This window comes from Gadus macrocephalus, chromosome 13 (assembly GCF_031168955.1).
Source record: "Gadus macrocephalus chromosome 13, ASM3116895v1".
NCBI lineage: Eukaryota > Metazoa > Chordata > Actinopteri > Gadiformes > Gadidae > Gadus > Gadus macrocephalus.
In genome coordinates this window covers 2,898,967-2,914,684 of record NC_082394.1, presented here as the reverse complement: position 1 = coordinate 2,914,684, position 15,718 = coordinate 2,898,967, and the positions used below count along the sequence as shown (strand labels likewise).

At 51.9% G+C, this 15,718-nt stretch overlaps 1 protein-coding gene across 4 annotated transcripts in view; it reads right to left on the bottom strand.

The window, feature by feature from the left end:
* nav1b (neuron navigator 1b) overlaps positions 1-15,718 on the bottom strand; it is a 70,047-nt gene that overhangs the window by 5,259 nt on the left and 49,070 nt on the right. For all 4 annotated transcript variants that reach the window (XM_060069050.1, XM_060069052.1, XM_060069051.1 and 1 more), the window contains 13 exons: positions 12,963-13,046; positions 11,050-11,182; positions 10,535-10,656; positions 7,649-7,827; positions 6,417-6,573; positions 5,751-5,949; positions 4,981-5,081; positions 4,782-4,877; positions 4,312-4,480; positions 1,367-1,602; positions 635-789; positions 456-527; positions 64-260 (listed from right to left, as the gene is read on the bottom strand). In XM_060069050.1, the coding sequence (XP_059925033.1) occupies positions 64-260; positions 456-527; positions 635-789; positions 1,367-1,602; positions 4,312-4,480; positions 4,782-4,877; positions 4,981-5,081; positions 5,751-5,949; positions 6,417-6,573; positions 7,649-7,827; positions 10,535-10,656; positions 11,050-11,182; positions 12,963-13,046 (1,900 nt within the window). The remainder of the gene's footprint in view (positions 1-63; positions 261-455; positions 528-634; positions 790-1,366; positions 1,603-4,311; positions 4,481-4,781; positions 4,878-4,980; positions 5,082-5,750; positions 5,950-6,416; positions 6,574-7,648; positions 7,828-10,534; positions 10,657-11,049; positions 11,183-12,962; positions 13,047-15,718) is intronic.

The following is a 15,718-nucleotide window of genomic DNA, read 5'->3' as shown; positions in this document are numbered from 1 at the left end:
CTGACAACACAACAGCCAACAAATGCGGCTTTTGACATGGGTTGACATTGCGTGTCTCCGTACCGATGAGGAAGTCGGAGGTGCTGTGCTTCTCCAGGAAGGCGTGCAGGTGGTACCACAGCTTGGGCACCCAGTCCAGCACACGGAGGAGGTCCTCGTTGGTCAGGTTCCTCTCGTCCTCCGACTCCATCAGCTTCCTGTGGAGGTAGCGCACCAGGAAGCCGTTGGCCGGCTCCACGTTGTTGGAGAACGTCACCATCCTGGTTTCAGGTGGAAGGAGGAGGTAAAGCTTTTTTTTTATTCACACAGAACACAACATAACACGACATGCACCGTTGACTGAATTAAGAGGACGTCGCCATCCTGGTGTCCCATGGAAGGAGGGTGCAAGTCTATGAAATAAATTTCGCATATCTCTGAAAACACAGAAATCGTCCTTGTGTTGAACCTCTTACCTGAAGCTGAGATGAAGGCTGTTGTTGGCAGTCATCTTCACCGGCTGATTGCTGGTCCCGATGATGTAAGGACTATTCAAACAAATCACATGTTAGGATATAATCTATAAGTAAGTATATTGTTTAACTTTATGACGACGGCTATCCCATAATACATGACCAGTCTGTAGGGAACCTACCATTTATGATATTTGCAGGTGAGTGCCCCGTTCACCAGCTCACTGATGGAGATCGGGTCGTTGATGTCGTCCAGGATGATCACCAGTGGTATCTCCGATGTGCTCGTCTCCCGGTCGATTTGATTGGCCAGGTTAGACAGGTAGAGCTGTAGGTCCTGATGAGGGAAAAGACCAAACCGAAGACTCGAGGAACAACATCGAACAGCACGCAGAGATCATCAATGCGAAAAACAACCCTCCCTGAGGTAGAGTGTAATACTTGCATCCGACCACTAGGGGCAGCAGTGCCATTGTTGTGTACAAGAACCAATTCTGAGCTAGCTAGTGGATACATGCTCGCTATACCGGAGAGCCACGTTTTCTGATTGACAATAAATAAGTAAAGAGTAAAGTCTGTGTCAGTCTAGTTAATGTTAGTACATTTACATTTAGGGCATTTAGCAGATGCTTTTATCCAAAGCGTCTTACTTAACGGTTAATAAACATAAACACACAGCGGAGTCAACCACGCAGGGCGACAGCCAGCTCGTCGGGAGCAGTCAGGGTGAGGCACCATGCGCAGGGACACCTCGACACTCACTAGCTAGGAGGGGCCGGGTATCGAACTAGCAACCTTCCGGTTACTAGTCAACCTGCTCTACCTCCTGAGCTAAGCCAACCCCTTGTACCCGATATGCTACATTCCCTGTGAACCCCCTGCCCCCCGAAGGTTGTGATTGGCCGGCGGCTCACCTTGCAGGACTGGCGGTGCATGTTGAAGGTGACCACGATGCCGGCGCCGACCTCGCGGGCGCTGCGCTCCACCAGGTACTCGGCGAGGCGCGTGGTGAGGTACGACTTCCCCGTGCCGCTGGGCCCAGACAGGATGATGCGACGGTGCTTCAGCAGCAGGCTGATGTAGTGCTGCATCATCGCCTTGGGGATCAGCGTCTCGAAGACCAGGCTGTCCACACACTTCTCCTTCAGGCCTGGACCCAGAGGAGAAGGTTATCAGACATGAGGGCCTCAGACAGACCAGGCTCTCAAGGCACTTCTCCTTCAGGCCTGGACCCAGAGGAGAAGGTTTTAAGACATGAGGGCCTCAGACAGACCAGGCTCTCAAGGCACTTCTCCTTCAGGCCTGGACCCACAAGAGAAGGTTTTAAGACATGAGGGCCTCAGACAGACCAGGCTCTCAAGGCACTTCTCCTTCAGGCCTGGACCCACAAGAGAAGGTTTTAAGACATGAGGGCCTCAGACAGACCAGGCTCTCAAGGCACTTCTCCTTCAGGCCTGGACCCACAAGAGAAGGTTTTAAGACATGAGGGCCTCAGACAGACTAGGCTGTCAAAGCACTTCTCTTTCAGACCGTGACCCAAAGGAGAAGATTCGAAGACATGAGAGTCTCAAATATGCTGAGATGGTCGGCTTTTCCGACCGTGGTTTTCTCAAACACGAGGATGTCTAGACTCTTGAGCCTCATCCATACATATATGGTTATTAAAAATTGTCTGTTTTTTCGCCTTCCAGGGTGGAGTTTAAAAGCAGTGTATTTGTGTGGACCGGTGACATGGAGGTTTTGAAAACAATGCAACACAATGATCTCGCTTTACACATCATGGCGATTGTTGTGTCTGACTTTGAGCATGTGACCGAAAACGAAAAAGACACTGGTGGACTACCATTGTGTTGAAGGCTATTACTGTCAGGTTTAATGGCATGTTCACAAGTCAACCAAGTGTTAGTTCCTCATGAGCCCGATGTGCTGTGTTGTTGTTGTTGTGTCAACCTTTTGGCTGGGCATGCTTAAGCAAGCGTTCTGTTTCGTTTTGGCGTTCCCTTGCTGACTAAAGTGGGAAGAAAACGTTTGCATAGACGAGTGGACAAAGTCTATGAGAAGGTTGAGTCCAAAGCATAAGCCGGTTCACACACACTTGTCCTTCGTCTCCGTCGCTATGAGTTTGAGGGACCTTAAGGATCTAAAAGCCAGGCTGTCAACACGCTTTTCCTTCAGACCTACCCAAAGGTTAGAGAGCCCTTCTACACTTGCACAAGGGGGTTAGAGAAGGTTAAGAAAGGCCCTCAGAAACGGGAACCACAAGGATCTCCACACAGTCCTCCTTCATGGCTTCTTCAGCGGGGTTAGGTTCTTAGAAATTCGACTACAAACATAAGGCGATCCAGACACTTGAAACCAGAAGCAGGGGTCAGAGGAGGCCCTCAGATATTAGGACCTCAAACTCTGCACACCTCCCCTTCAAACCTTTACTAGGACCAGAAACTCCTCACGCGTCCCCTTCAACCCTTCCCCAGAGGTCAGGGCAGGTCTTTAGACAGGCCACAGGGCTATAATAAACTATTGGAAGAATGTAGGTATGGAAAGTTGCAAAGTGACAAATGTCAGCCAAGAATTGAGACACGCGTAGGCATGCACACATGTGTGCAGGACACCCACGCATGGACTGCGTACATAACGCTGGGTTACGACGGCCGTGCGATGCCCAGCATGTACGACACGACGGTACAAAGAGCGTGTTCTGTAGGGCCGATTTCCATCGCCCCTCCCGTCCATCATAAACAACTCAAGAGTCTTAACGGCGTATTCTCAAAATAGTTTCGGATCAAGCACCCGTCGTCCTCCCCCTCTGAGGCGGTATTAGGTGTCACCGCTGCCATTTCTCCCCGCCTCCTTTAGCTCCACAGGGGGTCTGGATGTGGAGGGGTGTATCTGGGACCAGCTGGGTCTGCTCGCCTGCAGCACCGGGCTGCAGGGAGGGGATCGTGTTACCCAGGGTCCTGTCTGCCCCGGAGCCCCCTCTCTCGCCCCGCAAGCCCTCCTCCTGCATACCAGTCGACGAGGGCAGGGAGGGGCCTACTGCCAGCCGAGAGCCTCCCTCCCTGGGGAGCTCCGCTGGTCGGGCACGGCTTTAAACTCGCTGATGGTCTCCGCATACGTGCTGAGAACCCCAATAGGCCCCCCCGTACAGAAGACAGACCTTCTGCGTTAGCGCTGAGAGGCTCCGGTCTGACGGCTCTGACAGGGGAGGCCCTCTACGAGGAGTCAGTGATAGATGGAGGAACACCCGATGAGCGGGAGTGCAGAGTGACCTCTGAGACAGGGGAGACGGAGACGGACAGGGGCAGGTGTGGCTGGCCTGATAACGAGGTCCCCGTGTGGATCAGCGTTTCTCAGAAGTCTAGAAACAGGATTCTAGACGCCTCTGAGGAGATAGGCCCACCCACACTGTTCTACATGGCAATACATGCAAACGACAAGACTACTATAAGAAAAACACTACAGAAGATAAACTACTATTGAGAGACCCCCTGAACCCCAGCCCTGTTCTCAGCAGCTTCTCCCATGCTCACGTCTCCTACTATTAAGCAGCTGCCACTGCAAATCATGAATAACTAAATCCTTATAAAAAATATACCACACAGAGTTGAAATCATACATTTTAACAATAATATGATTCCCCCTCCCCATAATGCATCACATAACAGAATAAATTCTGTTTATGGTTACCTTTCAAAAATAATGTCCAAAAAATGCTTTATCGGACAATAATAAAACTATAAATCCACTACAGGAAAAGTAGGGAAGGAACACAACCAGGTTTTGCGTCGAGGTAAACTCCCAGGCGTAAAAATAACAAACAATGTAAAAAAAACGAATGTCTGCACATGGCCCCACACACCTTTGAGGGCCACAGTGATGCTGGTGGGGGCCCTGGACATGCACCGGGAGGGCTGGCTCTCAGGGGCCTCCCCTCCCAGGACCCTCTTGATGTGGCCCATGTTGTAGCTGTAGATGGAGTCCGTGGACAGGCCCAGGCTGGCCGTGGGGTCCACCTTGGCGATGTACACCTGGGACACACACACACACACACAGCATGCTAGCGTGAAGATGTGGGGACTCAAACACACCTAAAATGTCTTTATTCCGGGGGTTTTTCCGTAGCACTGCATGCATGCAAAAGTTGTCCACCAAATAGTTTTTAATTAAGTGAATACATGTAACTAAGCAGCTATAAGCTTGCAGACATTGGGGTTCGAACCCAGAACTGTAACCACTAGAACGTCCCAATGACATACTGCTCTGGGCTAGAACTCTGTGATGTGGACCCCGCCCTACCCAGCATTCATCCCCGGGGTGGCTTCGCCTCACCTTAAGAGCCTGACTGACGGCTGAATCCAGCATCGGCCAATCCATGCGCCCGTTGACTCTCACGGTACCAACGAAGAAGTCCTGCTGCTTCACCTCCTGTGAGAACGACCGAGGAAGAGGCTCGCGTCAACCATCGCACTCAGAGGGGGAAGCAGGTTGGAAACACATCGAGGGTTGGCCCGCCCGGGAGACCACTGACCTCCTTGAAGACCTGGAGGTCCGCCACACAGACCACCACGCGCACACGGTGGTCGTCCCTCTGTAGGGAGGAGCTGACGGAGTCCGCAGGGAAGAAGACGTCTGTAGGGGGGGGTGAACCATACGGAGTATGAGGGACATAATAGAGATGGTCCGATACAATTATTTCCTTCCCGATACTGATTCCGATTCCTGAACTCGAGTATATCGGCCGATCCCGAGTACATACCGATACAGCATGTGGCATTCTAACTGCTAACAGCACTCGTTCTTATTGAAGGGTTCTCTCACCATGACAGCAATGTAAAGTCGGTTAACCTTTCGGTACCAGAACATTTACATTTGTAATCTATAGTGAGAATGATACATTTTTATTCTTGTGGTTAAGCTTCCGTGCATCCATCAAACCATTAAACGACGTCACCATTAAACCCACTGAGCACTGTTTCTTCTGGATTCACTTCATCGTCCCTGCATAAAGACGGACTAAGGCCCAATCGCATTTCTACCCCTTACCCCTTCCCCTTACCCCTCCCCCTTGTTTTGAAGGGGTAAGGGGAAGGCGTTTCTACCCCTTACCCCTTCGCCTTACCCCTTCAAAACAAGGGGGAGGGGCAAGGGGAAGGGGGAGGGGTAAGGGGAAGGGGTAAGGGGTAGAAATGTGATTGGGACTAAATCAGGGACTAGGAATAAAACAGTTCCTGATTTAGTCCTGTGTGGGTCCCCTTTTGGGGGTCCCCTGTGGGGGTCCCCCCATAGACCGGCGGCTACCTGAGCAGGAGCTGTCGCTGAGCCCCCGGCTGTAGCTCTTGGGCAGGTGGGCCGACAGGCGGGGCGAGGTGCCCCCCATGGCCGTGAGGCCCGAGGACTGGGAGGCCGAGCTGGAGGGCCCCCCCCCTGAGGGGGTGGGCGACGGGGGCCCGCCCGTCTTCAGCTGGTCGTTCTCCGCCTTCAGGTTCTCCACGGTCCTCTGTCGAGCACACACACACACACACACGCACACACACACATACACACGCACACACACACACACACACACACACACGCACAGTCAGGGCGCGTTCCAATGGACGCTCTGCAGCGACGCCACTCGCACTCGCTTCCTTAATCTTCTAAATGATCTCCTTGATCCGCATTGTCCCAAACGATGTGTAGAAGGCGAGAGAAGAAGCCTGAGAGCGGTCTCTGAAGCGTTACAGTTACATTCAGGGCATTAAGCAGACGCTTTTATCCAAAGCGAATAACGATTCAGACGGAGAAAACATCAGCGAACCCTTCGCAGGAAGCGGGAGTGTTTCCAACTGCACCATCAGATATCGCTCAGGTCTGAAGGTTGTGATTGGTCCAGAACGTCAACATGTGATTTGGTTGTCGCCTCTTAGGTGTGTGTTTGTGTGCGTGTGTGTGTGTGTGTGTGAGGTTGGGTGGTGCCCCCACCTGCATGCTGGTCATGGCCTCCTGCAGCTGCTCCAGCTGGTGGGCGGAGCTCAGAGCCTCCAGGCGGATGTCGGTCAGCTTGCGCTCCTTCTCCCAGAGCTCCGAGCGCAGGGTGCACACCTCCTTCTCCTCCCCTGGCTCCCCCTCCTCATCCAGGCTGAGGGGCGCCACGGCACAGGAGTAGGAGACAGAGAGTTAGGATCACTGTTCAGAGGACCAGTCAGCACTGGTTCAGAGGACCAGTTAGGATCACTGGTTCAGAGGACCAGTTAGGATCACTGGTTCAGAGGACCAGTTAGGATCACTGGTTCAGAGGACCAGTTAGGATCACTGGTTCAGAGGACCAGTTAGGATCACTGTTCACTGTTCAGAGGACCAGTTAGGATCACTGTTCACTGTTCAGAGGACCAGTTAGGATCACTGGTTCAGAGGACCAGTTAGGATCACTGGTTCAGAGGACCGGTTAGGATCACTGTTCACTGTTCAGAGGACCAGTTAGGATCACTGTTCAGAGGACCAGTCAGCACTGGTTCAGAGGACCAGTTAGGATCACTGGTTCAGAGGACCAGTTAGGATCACTGGTTCAGAGGACCAGTCAGCACTGGTTCAGAGGACCGGTTAAGATCACTGGTTCAGAGGACCAGTCAGCACTGGTTCAGAGGACCAGCTAGGATCACTGGTTCAGAGGACCAGTCAGCACTGGTTCAGAGGACCAGCTAGGATCACTGGTTCAGAGGACCAGTTAGGATCACTGTTCACTGTTCAGAGGACCAGCTAGGATCACTGGTTCAGAGGACAAGTTAGGATCATGGGTTTGGGGGAACATATGCGTTAAAAATGCTAAAATAGTTGAAAGCACTAAAAACTAATGCGTAGTGACGCATATAATCGACTGTAAAATGTAGACAACGTGTACTCAAAACGTTTGAAACAAAAAGCAAAAAGTACAAAGCAGGGCGTGACTGTGACTGTATGACTGTGTTAGTGTGTGTGTGTGTGTGTGTGTGTGTGTGTGTGTGCGTGCGTGCGTGCGTGCGTGCGTGCGTGCGTGCGTGCGTGCGTGCGTGCGTGCGTGCGTGCGTGCGTGCGTGCGTGCGTGCGTGCGTGCGTGCGTGCGTGCGTGCGTGCGTGCGTGCGTGCGTGCGTGCGTGCGTGCGTGCGTGCGTGCGTGCGTGCGTGTGTGTCGTGTCGGTGTGTGTGTGTGTGTGTGTGTGTGTGACCCGGGCCCGTACCAGGAGGACGAGGCGGAGGCGGAGATCTTCAGGGACGGGGGGGACATGTCGCGGGCGTGGCGGATCCTGGGGGAGGAGGGGGCCGAGGTCTCCGGGGTGGAGATCTCCTCGATGTCGGCGTAGGACAGCGACAGCTTGGAGCCCTTCTTGCTGAAGGCCTTGTTGAAGGAGCTCCGCAGCTGGGAGGAGGACACACACACACACACACACACACACACACACACACACACACACACACACACACACACACACACACACACACACACACACACACACACACACACACACACACACACACAGGGCATGAGCGAGGCTGCAGGGGACAGGGCTGGGGTATAGCGACTCTCTCACCGGGGCCCTGGGGCCTTGTGCTAGTCTGCTAGGAGGGGGTGCTGAGAGATGGGGGGCTGGGGTACAGGGGTCTCTCACTGGAACACTGGGGGTCTGTGATAGGCTGCTTGGAGGGATGAATGAGTGCATTTGGTTACATGAAAGGTGCTGACGTTATTTCAATTTCTTTCTCATTATTTTTTTATGAATCTTTTGACCAAATTATAGTTATCGTCCCAGATTCTGCGGTTTGAAATGAACCCTTATAATCACAGCATGTTGGCGAGATCTCTCCTCTCGGAAGCATCAGAGCTTCCTGTCTAAATAAAGAAAGGGAGCTGTTTACGTCCCCCTCAGCCGGTGGGGGGGTCAGACTGCGTGTCACTGGATAATCATGAAGAGCCGCAGTCAGCACAGTGCGGAGCCAACACACATGGAACAATAAAGCTTATTCAAACTGTTAGTGATGCCCAGCCAACGAGTCAAGCCCATGTCAAGATGTGGATGATTCATACTACAGTCACCCAGCTGAACCCAGCTCGGCAACAAACAATAAAAACACAACCTACAATGGAGCGCTGACTAAGACATGAGATGGGACGTGGAAACGGTCTGACCTGAGTTATGACACAGGGATGGAGATGAGTGCTCTGGTGAATGGAGCTTGGAGCGGAGTGATTCACAACCTTGGGGTCAGGACCTCAAGTTGCCTGTACTGCGTATGGGGGTCGCGGGAGATCGTTCACACATCAGCTAGCTATGTAAGATGGTGAGTTTTGCATTCGGTTTCCATTGAGCTGGTGTTAAAGCGGTGATCTCACGCCACCAGGTGTGAGTGTGATCAGCCGTTACAAGCCGTTTGAAAATCGGTCTTTCCTTTCGCCTTAGTGACACCACAAGTGCCTGTCAACCTACATGTATGCTGGATAGATCACTCTACCAGCCTGACCGACTACCAGACTGTAGCAAATGTTGCTAATCACGCTCACACCTGGTGGCATGACATCAGCCCTTTAAAAAGGTTTGAAAGGTCTCATAAACGTCTGATATGTACAGACCAATGCCTAGTGATAAGTAAGAGCTACTACTCCTTACTTAGGCCCAATCCCATTTCTATCCCTTACCCCTTCCCCTTCCCCCTTCCCCTTCCCCTTACCCCTTCAAAACAAGGGGGAGGGGTAAGGGGAAGGGGTAAGGGGTAGAAATGGGATTGGGCCTTAGGCTGCCCCGATGCAAATACTTTACACTCCCTGTGACTGACTGATGTCTCGAGAAGAAGTTAGGGATCAAAATGATACAAGGTCCCCCAAAATTGAAATAGGTCTCAAAAATGGTCAGGCCTAGAAAATGGGGTCGCGAGCCGGGAAAGGTTGAGAAGCACTTGGGTTAGAGACAGGAGTAAGCAGGGTTAGGAGGAGTTAAGATCCAAGACGCCACACGACTTACCTCAAACACCTAAAACAAAGAGCAGGGAGGCGTGAAGGAGACACGAGAGGCACACTTAAAAAACAGAACCAGGACAAGAGGACACAACGGTTACACTCAGCGGCACCGTGGCGCATGCGGGACCGCGGGTCTTATTCACACGGGAGCAGTCTCGACTCCATCTTGGTTCCGAGCACTAGCTGGGCAGGGCTGCAGGGGCTCAGAACCAAGATGGACGCCGGGCGAACGAGGTCAACAGCAGGAGAGAGAGCTGCTTTCTCTCAACTGAGACGTTTAGGTAAAAAAAATACAAAATTCAACACAATAAGGTCTTTCTACATGATATGATATCTAAGACATCGTCATCCCAAGTGTAACTGTATTGAGATGTCAACAAAGAATGTTCATTTTTAATATCGAGACTCTTATTTTTGTTGAAATCTACGTTACAGGGCCCTGAATTGCACACTCAAGTCTCTCTGTGGGAAATGCCACATTAATTATGAAGGAGAAACCGGAGCCCGGCGGCCCTAACAGCTAATCGATAACTCTGAGTGTCGGTTAACCTATATCCAACACCAGAGAGATAGGGCGCTGATCGGATTACGGCGTCGCAGACTGTCGTCTGGCTGTCTCCTCCGGTGCTCAGCATTACTGATACCGTCTGGGCCCTGAGACAGACATCCCCACCGTGGCGTATCTAATGTAATCAGCCCTACTTCCCACCAGTTCTGCTCAGAACGCAGCGTCTGCAGCCCTTAGCCCGACGCTCGGAGTGATAATTGGGGCTACGACTCACAGGGGCCGGGCACTCCAGAGCGGTGCGCCGCCGGGGGTTTCTTCCTGTCGCGCGGGTCTCGCTTCATGACCTCACTTCATCGCATCGACCGGTCGCGCGGACAGCATCAGCGATTGACTCGAGTAATGCGGCGCTCCGCGCGATATTAGCTTTAAACCGTTAATTATTTAGCACAGATACGGGACACGTTCGCGCGTTAACGCATTTGGCTTAGACGGGCACGTCGGTGTTTGAGTGTGTATCGATTGTGCGTGGGGAAAGCGATCGGGCTGTTTTCGGTATAATGTGTGTGTTTGGACGGTTGGGACGGTTGGCGGCCATCTTGTCCTCACCCAGCTCTTCTTCTTCTTCTTCTTGGCCTCCTGCTCCTTCAGGCTGCCCATGCTGGAGTGGCTGGTGATGCTGTTCAGACTGGTGATGCTCTCCGACGAGTTCTCACGCCTGATCTCCAGCTCTGCCCAACACAACAGTAGAAAACAAAAACTTTATCGTCTATCTGAGCCTGGAAAATTGTCACACAAAAACAACACCACACAACTTTATCCCCAGGCATCGACAAGCTCTTCGGAAACCAGAACAAAGCAGATTGAATTACCAACGAATGAACAATAAACCTAAACTTATGAAAAATCGTTTTCTATATTTATACATCATCCCTCATTAGAAACACAAATCAAATTCACTTGATGTAATCTAAATCCATTAGTGTTCGGTATTAACAAAGTAATAAAGTAGTAAAAAAAAAGAAAATAGGAAAACTATAATAATATCACTATGGAAACACAATGTTGTGCAGTGAGGCAGAGCTTAGGGCCGGGGTCATAGGTCATAGGTCATGGGGGCCCACCTTGCGGGGCCATGTCCGGGTGGCTCAGGGCCCCCTGTATGATCTCCTGGGCCTCCGTGTTCTTGGTCTTCAGGATCTCGATGGTCTCCTTCAGCTCGCTGAGCTCAGACTCCTGGAGGGGCGACACACCGGTCTGCAGGGTCACAGGAACGAGACTCAGAAAGGGGTCAAGGACCAGGACTCAAAGGGGGTCATGGACCAGGACTCAGTAAGGTGGTCATGGACCAGGACTCAAAGGGGGTCATGGACCAGGACTCAGTAGAGGGTCAAGGACCAGGACTCATTGGGGGGGTCAAGGACCAGGACTCAGTAGAGGGTCAAGGACCAGGACTCAGTAGAGGGGGTCATGGACCAGGACTCAGTAGAGAGGGTCAAGGACCAGGACTCAGTAGAGGGGGTCAAGGACCAGGACTCAGTAGAGGGTCAAGGACCAGGACTCAGTAGAGGGGGTCATGGACCAGGACTCAAAGGGGGTCAAGGACCAGGACTCAGTAAGGGGATCAAGGACCAGGACTCAAAGGGGGTCAAGGACCAGGACTCAGTAGAGGGGGTCATGGACCAGGACTCAGTAAGGGGGTCATGGACCAGGACTCAGTAAGGGAGTCATGGACCAGGACTCAGTAGGGGGTCATGGACCAGGACTCAAAGGGGCCCCAGAGGGTCAAGGACCAGGACTCAGTAAGGGGTCAAGGACCAGGACTCAGTAAGGGGTCAAGGACCAGGACTCAGTAGCGGGGTCATGGACCAGGACTCAAAGGGGGACCAGAAGGACATGGATCAGGACTCATAGGGGGCCGAGAGTACATGGATCACGTCTCAGTAGGGGGTCGGGAGGACATGAATCAGGACCCAGAGGGGGACCAGAAGGACATGGATCAGGACTCATAGGGGGCCGAGAGTACATGGATCACGTCTCAGTAGGGGGTCGGGAGGACATGAATCAGGACCCAGAGGGGGGCAAATCAAGACCCAGCAGGGGAGCGGGAGGTGCAGAGAGACGGGCAGGGGGCCAGGAGGACATGAATCAAGACCCAGAGCAGGAGAGACGGGGGCAGGGGGGTGGTCCGCGTTCCCCCCCGCCTTAGGAAGGGGCCGAGCTCTGTGCAGCGCCGCTCCAACGAGACCCCCCGGGAACCCAAGGAGGGGGAATGTGTGTGTGTGATCTCTGCTGAGGGCCCAGGTTATGCAAGGCCGCACCCGCTGCCCCCACCCGATCTGCCCCCACCCGATCTACCCCCACCCCATCTACCCCCACCCGAACTACCACCACCCGATCTACCACCACCCGATCTACCACCACCCGATCTACCACCACCCAAACTACCACCACCCGATCTACCCCCACCCGATCGGACGTTATGGCGATGCAAAGGGCCTACTACTGTACTACTGTATGGACTTCATATGTTAATTAATTCATATTTGAACATTTTAAGTGGACATATTTATGTAAGGATTTTTTTTTAGAGACAGTTTATTATACTTACTGAGTATAATTTATTACTTTATTATATACTTCCTATAGTCTATAGTTAAGTAAACAAAGACAACTTGTGTTCTAGATAGTAAACTATAGACTAACACAACTTGTGTTTCTGGTTAAGACAGTAAACTATAGACCAACACAATGTGTTATGGACAGTAAACTATAGACTAACACTGAGTTATGGACAGTAATCTATAGACTAACACCTTGTGTTCTGGACAGTAAACTATAGACTAACACTGTGTTATGGACAGTAATCTTTAGACTAACACACTGTGTTATGGACAGATGTCCATAACACAGTGTGTGCTATAGACTAACACACTGTGTTATGGACAGTAAACTATAGACGAACACACTGCGTTGTGGACAGTAATCTATAGACGAACACACTGCGTTGTGGACAGTAATCTATAGACGAACACACCTTGCTCTCTGAAGAGTCAGACAGAGTCTGGAGGCGGGCTGTCATCAGGGCCAGACTCTGCTCGAACGCTGCGACCAAATTAGCCTTCGGGGGCGAGAGAGAGATGGAGAAGGGGAGGGAGCGAGAGAGAGAAGACATGTACAGTGGAAGTCAATGACTGTAATTATGGGCATCACTGTCTGGGAGATTCATGGCACATCAAAATACTGTCTTTCTCCCCGTCGGCAGAGAGGGGTGGGTGGATAATATAGAGAGAGAGAGAGAGAGACCGAGAGAAAGACGAAGACAAAGACAAAGCGAGAGAGAGAGACAGACGGACAGACAGACAGACAATAGATTCTAGATTCTATTGAAAGCCTGTGTTGTTGCATTTTAAATTCAATTCAGCATCAGAGAGAGAGAGAGAGAGAGAGAGAGAGAGAGAGAGAGAGAGAGAGAGAGAGAGAGAGAGAGAGAGAGAGAGAGAGAGAGAGAGAGAGAGAGAGAGGCAAACAGACAGACAGACAGACAGACAGACAGACAGACAGACAGACAGACAGACAGACAGACAGACAGACAGACAGACAGACAGGCAGGCAGACAGACAGACAGACAGACAGACAGATTGTCTGTCTGAACATACATGGTAGTGGTTAGGCTTTGGCATGGCTGATCTTGGACCAGATGGAGCATCTTAGACCCTTATGGAAAACACTGCCCTATTGTTGTTGTTGTTGACATGCCTGCTTTGATTACTGCCCACATCAGCATTCTCCATATCTGCAGAGAGCTTTGCGGGAGCTTTTCAGACAGATTTCCAAGAGACTCAGTATTGTTTACATTTAATTCGCATAATAAGAAGCACAAAATATCTTAGGATGTAAAAATCGTTCGAGCTACAGTCTCCAGATCCTGCAATCAATACTTCGAGCACGAAGGAAAAATACGCTAAACCTCACCGAACCACACGACACACACACAGGGCCCAGGGCCTTAGGGGCCACAGGGGCCCATGAGGGGCCACAGGGGCCCATGAGGGGCCCCGGGTTGGAGGGCCTGAGGGGTCCGTGGTCTGATGGGTCCGGGGGCCAACGGGCCAGCCTGAGGCATGCGTCGCGACAGAGACAGAGAGCACTCCAGAAGCAGCAGAGGCCAAACCAACCTGGCCCAGCTGCGTCCCCCATCATCCAGGAGGAGGGTGGAGCGGCGCGCCAGCGGGGGGCAGCAGAGAGTCCAGCAGAGAGGAGGAGGAAGAGGAGGTGGAGGAGGAGGAAGAGGAGAGGGACAGGGGCGTTAGGGATGAAACCACTCATGCATATAAACAGTAAGGAAGATAGATCAACGCATTTCCCGTGTGTAGAGGCAGACACTGCAATGCACACACACACACACACACACACACACACACACACACACACACACACACACACACACACACACACACACACACACACACACACACACACACCTTCATACACAAGTGGTATGACACACTCAATATACTGTACTGTACATGCTGCGACTTCCAGCTGCAAAGCCAAGCCATTTCCCACTGTTTTCCTTTTTACTACAGGTTAGAAATGCACAACATCATCAATCATTTTCATGCAATTGGCGGTCATCTCAACGCACCTCTAGGGCACAAACGCCCCACTGAAGCGCAGGTAGAACATAACCATTGATTATAGATTGTAAAAACGACATCAAGTTTAATGCCTCCGCCGGCGAGCGGATTCGCGGCGGACGGAACGGACGAGTGGAGTGGAGTGAGGAGAGGGGCGCGGGAGGGGGAGGCGGCGCAGGGAGAGGTGTTAAGGGTGAGGCTTAAGATTCAGTGTGTGCTGAAGTACTGTTAGTTTTATGGTACTGCAGCAGCAGCAGCAGCAGCAGCAGCAGCAGCAGCACGCCGGAGCCAAGGAACGGAGAGAGATACGAGATACAAGCAGAGAGTCGTCAGCACAGCAGGGCAGGTCTTAAGAGCTCTCCCGCGGCGGAGTGGCCCACACTTTATCTTTCATCGCTGCTCCTCACCCACTTGGGGATTAGAAGTGTGGCCAGAGAAGCTGAGATCGTGATCCTCACAGTGGTGATGGTGAGCACTTAACCCAGTGTTACCCAGAGTGGGGGTTCAGGGGTAACGAAGGAGGGGTGCAAGGAGACGGGGTGGAAGGGATTATCGTTTGACGTATTTAAGTGCGGGGGGGAAAGCGGCTCAATCACGGCTCAAAAGCACAGGGAGAATGAACCATTTGAAATGGTTCATTCTGCATGTAGCACAGAAGCTAGAGCGTGTTGGCCGGTAACCGGAAGGTTGCTTGTTCGATCACCGGCTCCTCCTAGCTGAGTGACGAGCAAGACAACTAACTTTGACCGCTCTTGAGGAGCTGGCTGTCACCCTGCATGGCTGACTCCGCCGTCGGTGTGTGAATGTGTGAATGAATGTGTGAATGAATGGGTGAACGTTTGGCAATATTGTAAAGCGCTTTGAGTGGCCATTGGCTAGGAAAGATCACGTGTGTGTCACCCAAAAAGACATCTCTTCATGGATGGTGTCCCAAAAGGAAACCATCCCTACTCACAAGGAAACACACAAGCCAGTCCGTTGAAGGCTCCTCCAAGATACACAGTCTGAACGATGCATTGGCTTCTTCTGTAGACCGGTCATATCGGTCACTTTACCACCTGCTACTACAACCGACAGAGCAGTCGGTTCAAGACAGTTAAACTATCATGTCAGAATGAGCAGTGGTCGTGAAAGTAAAATGACAGATGAAACG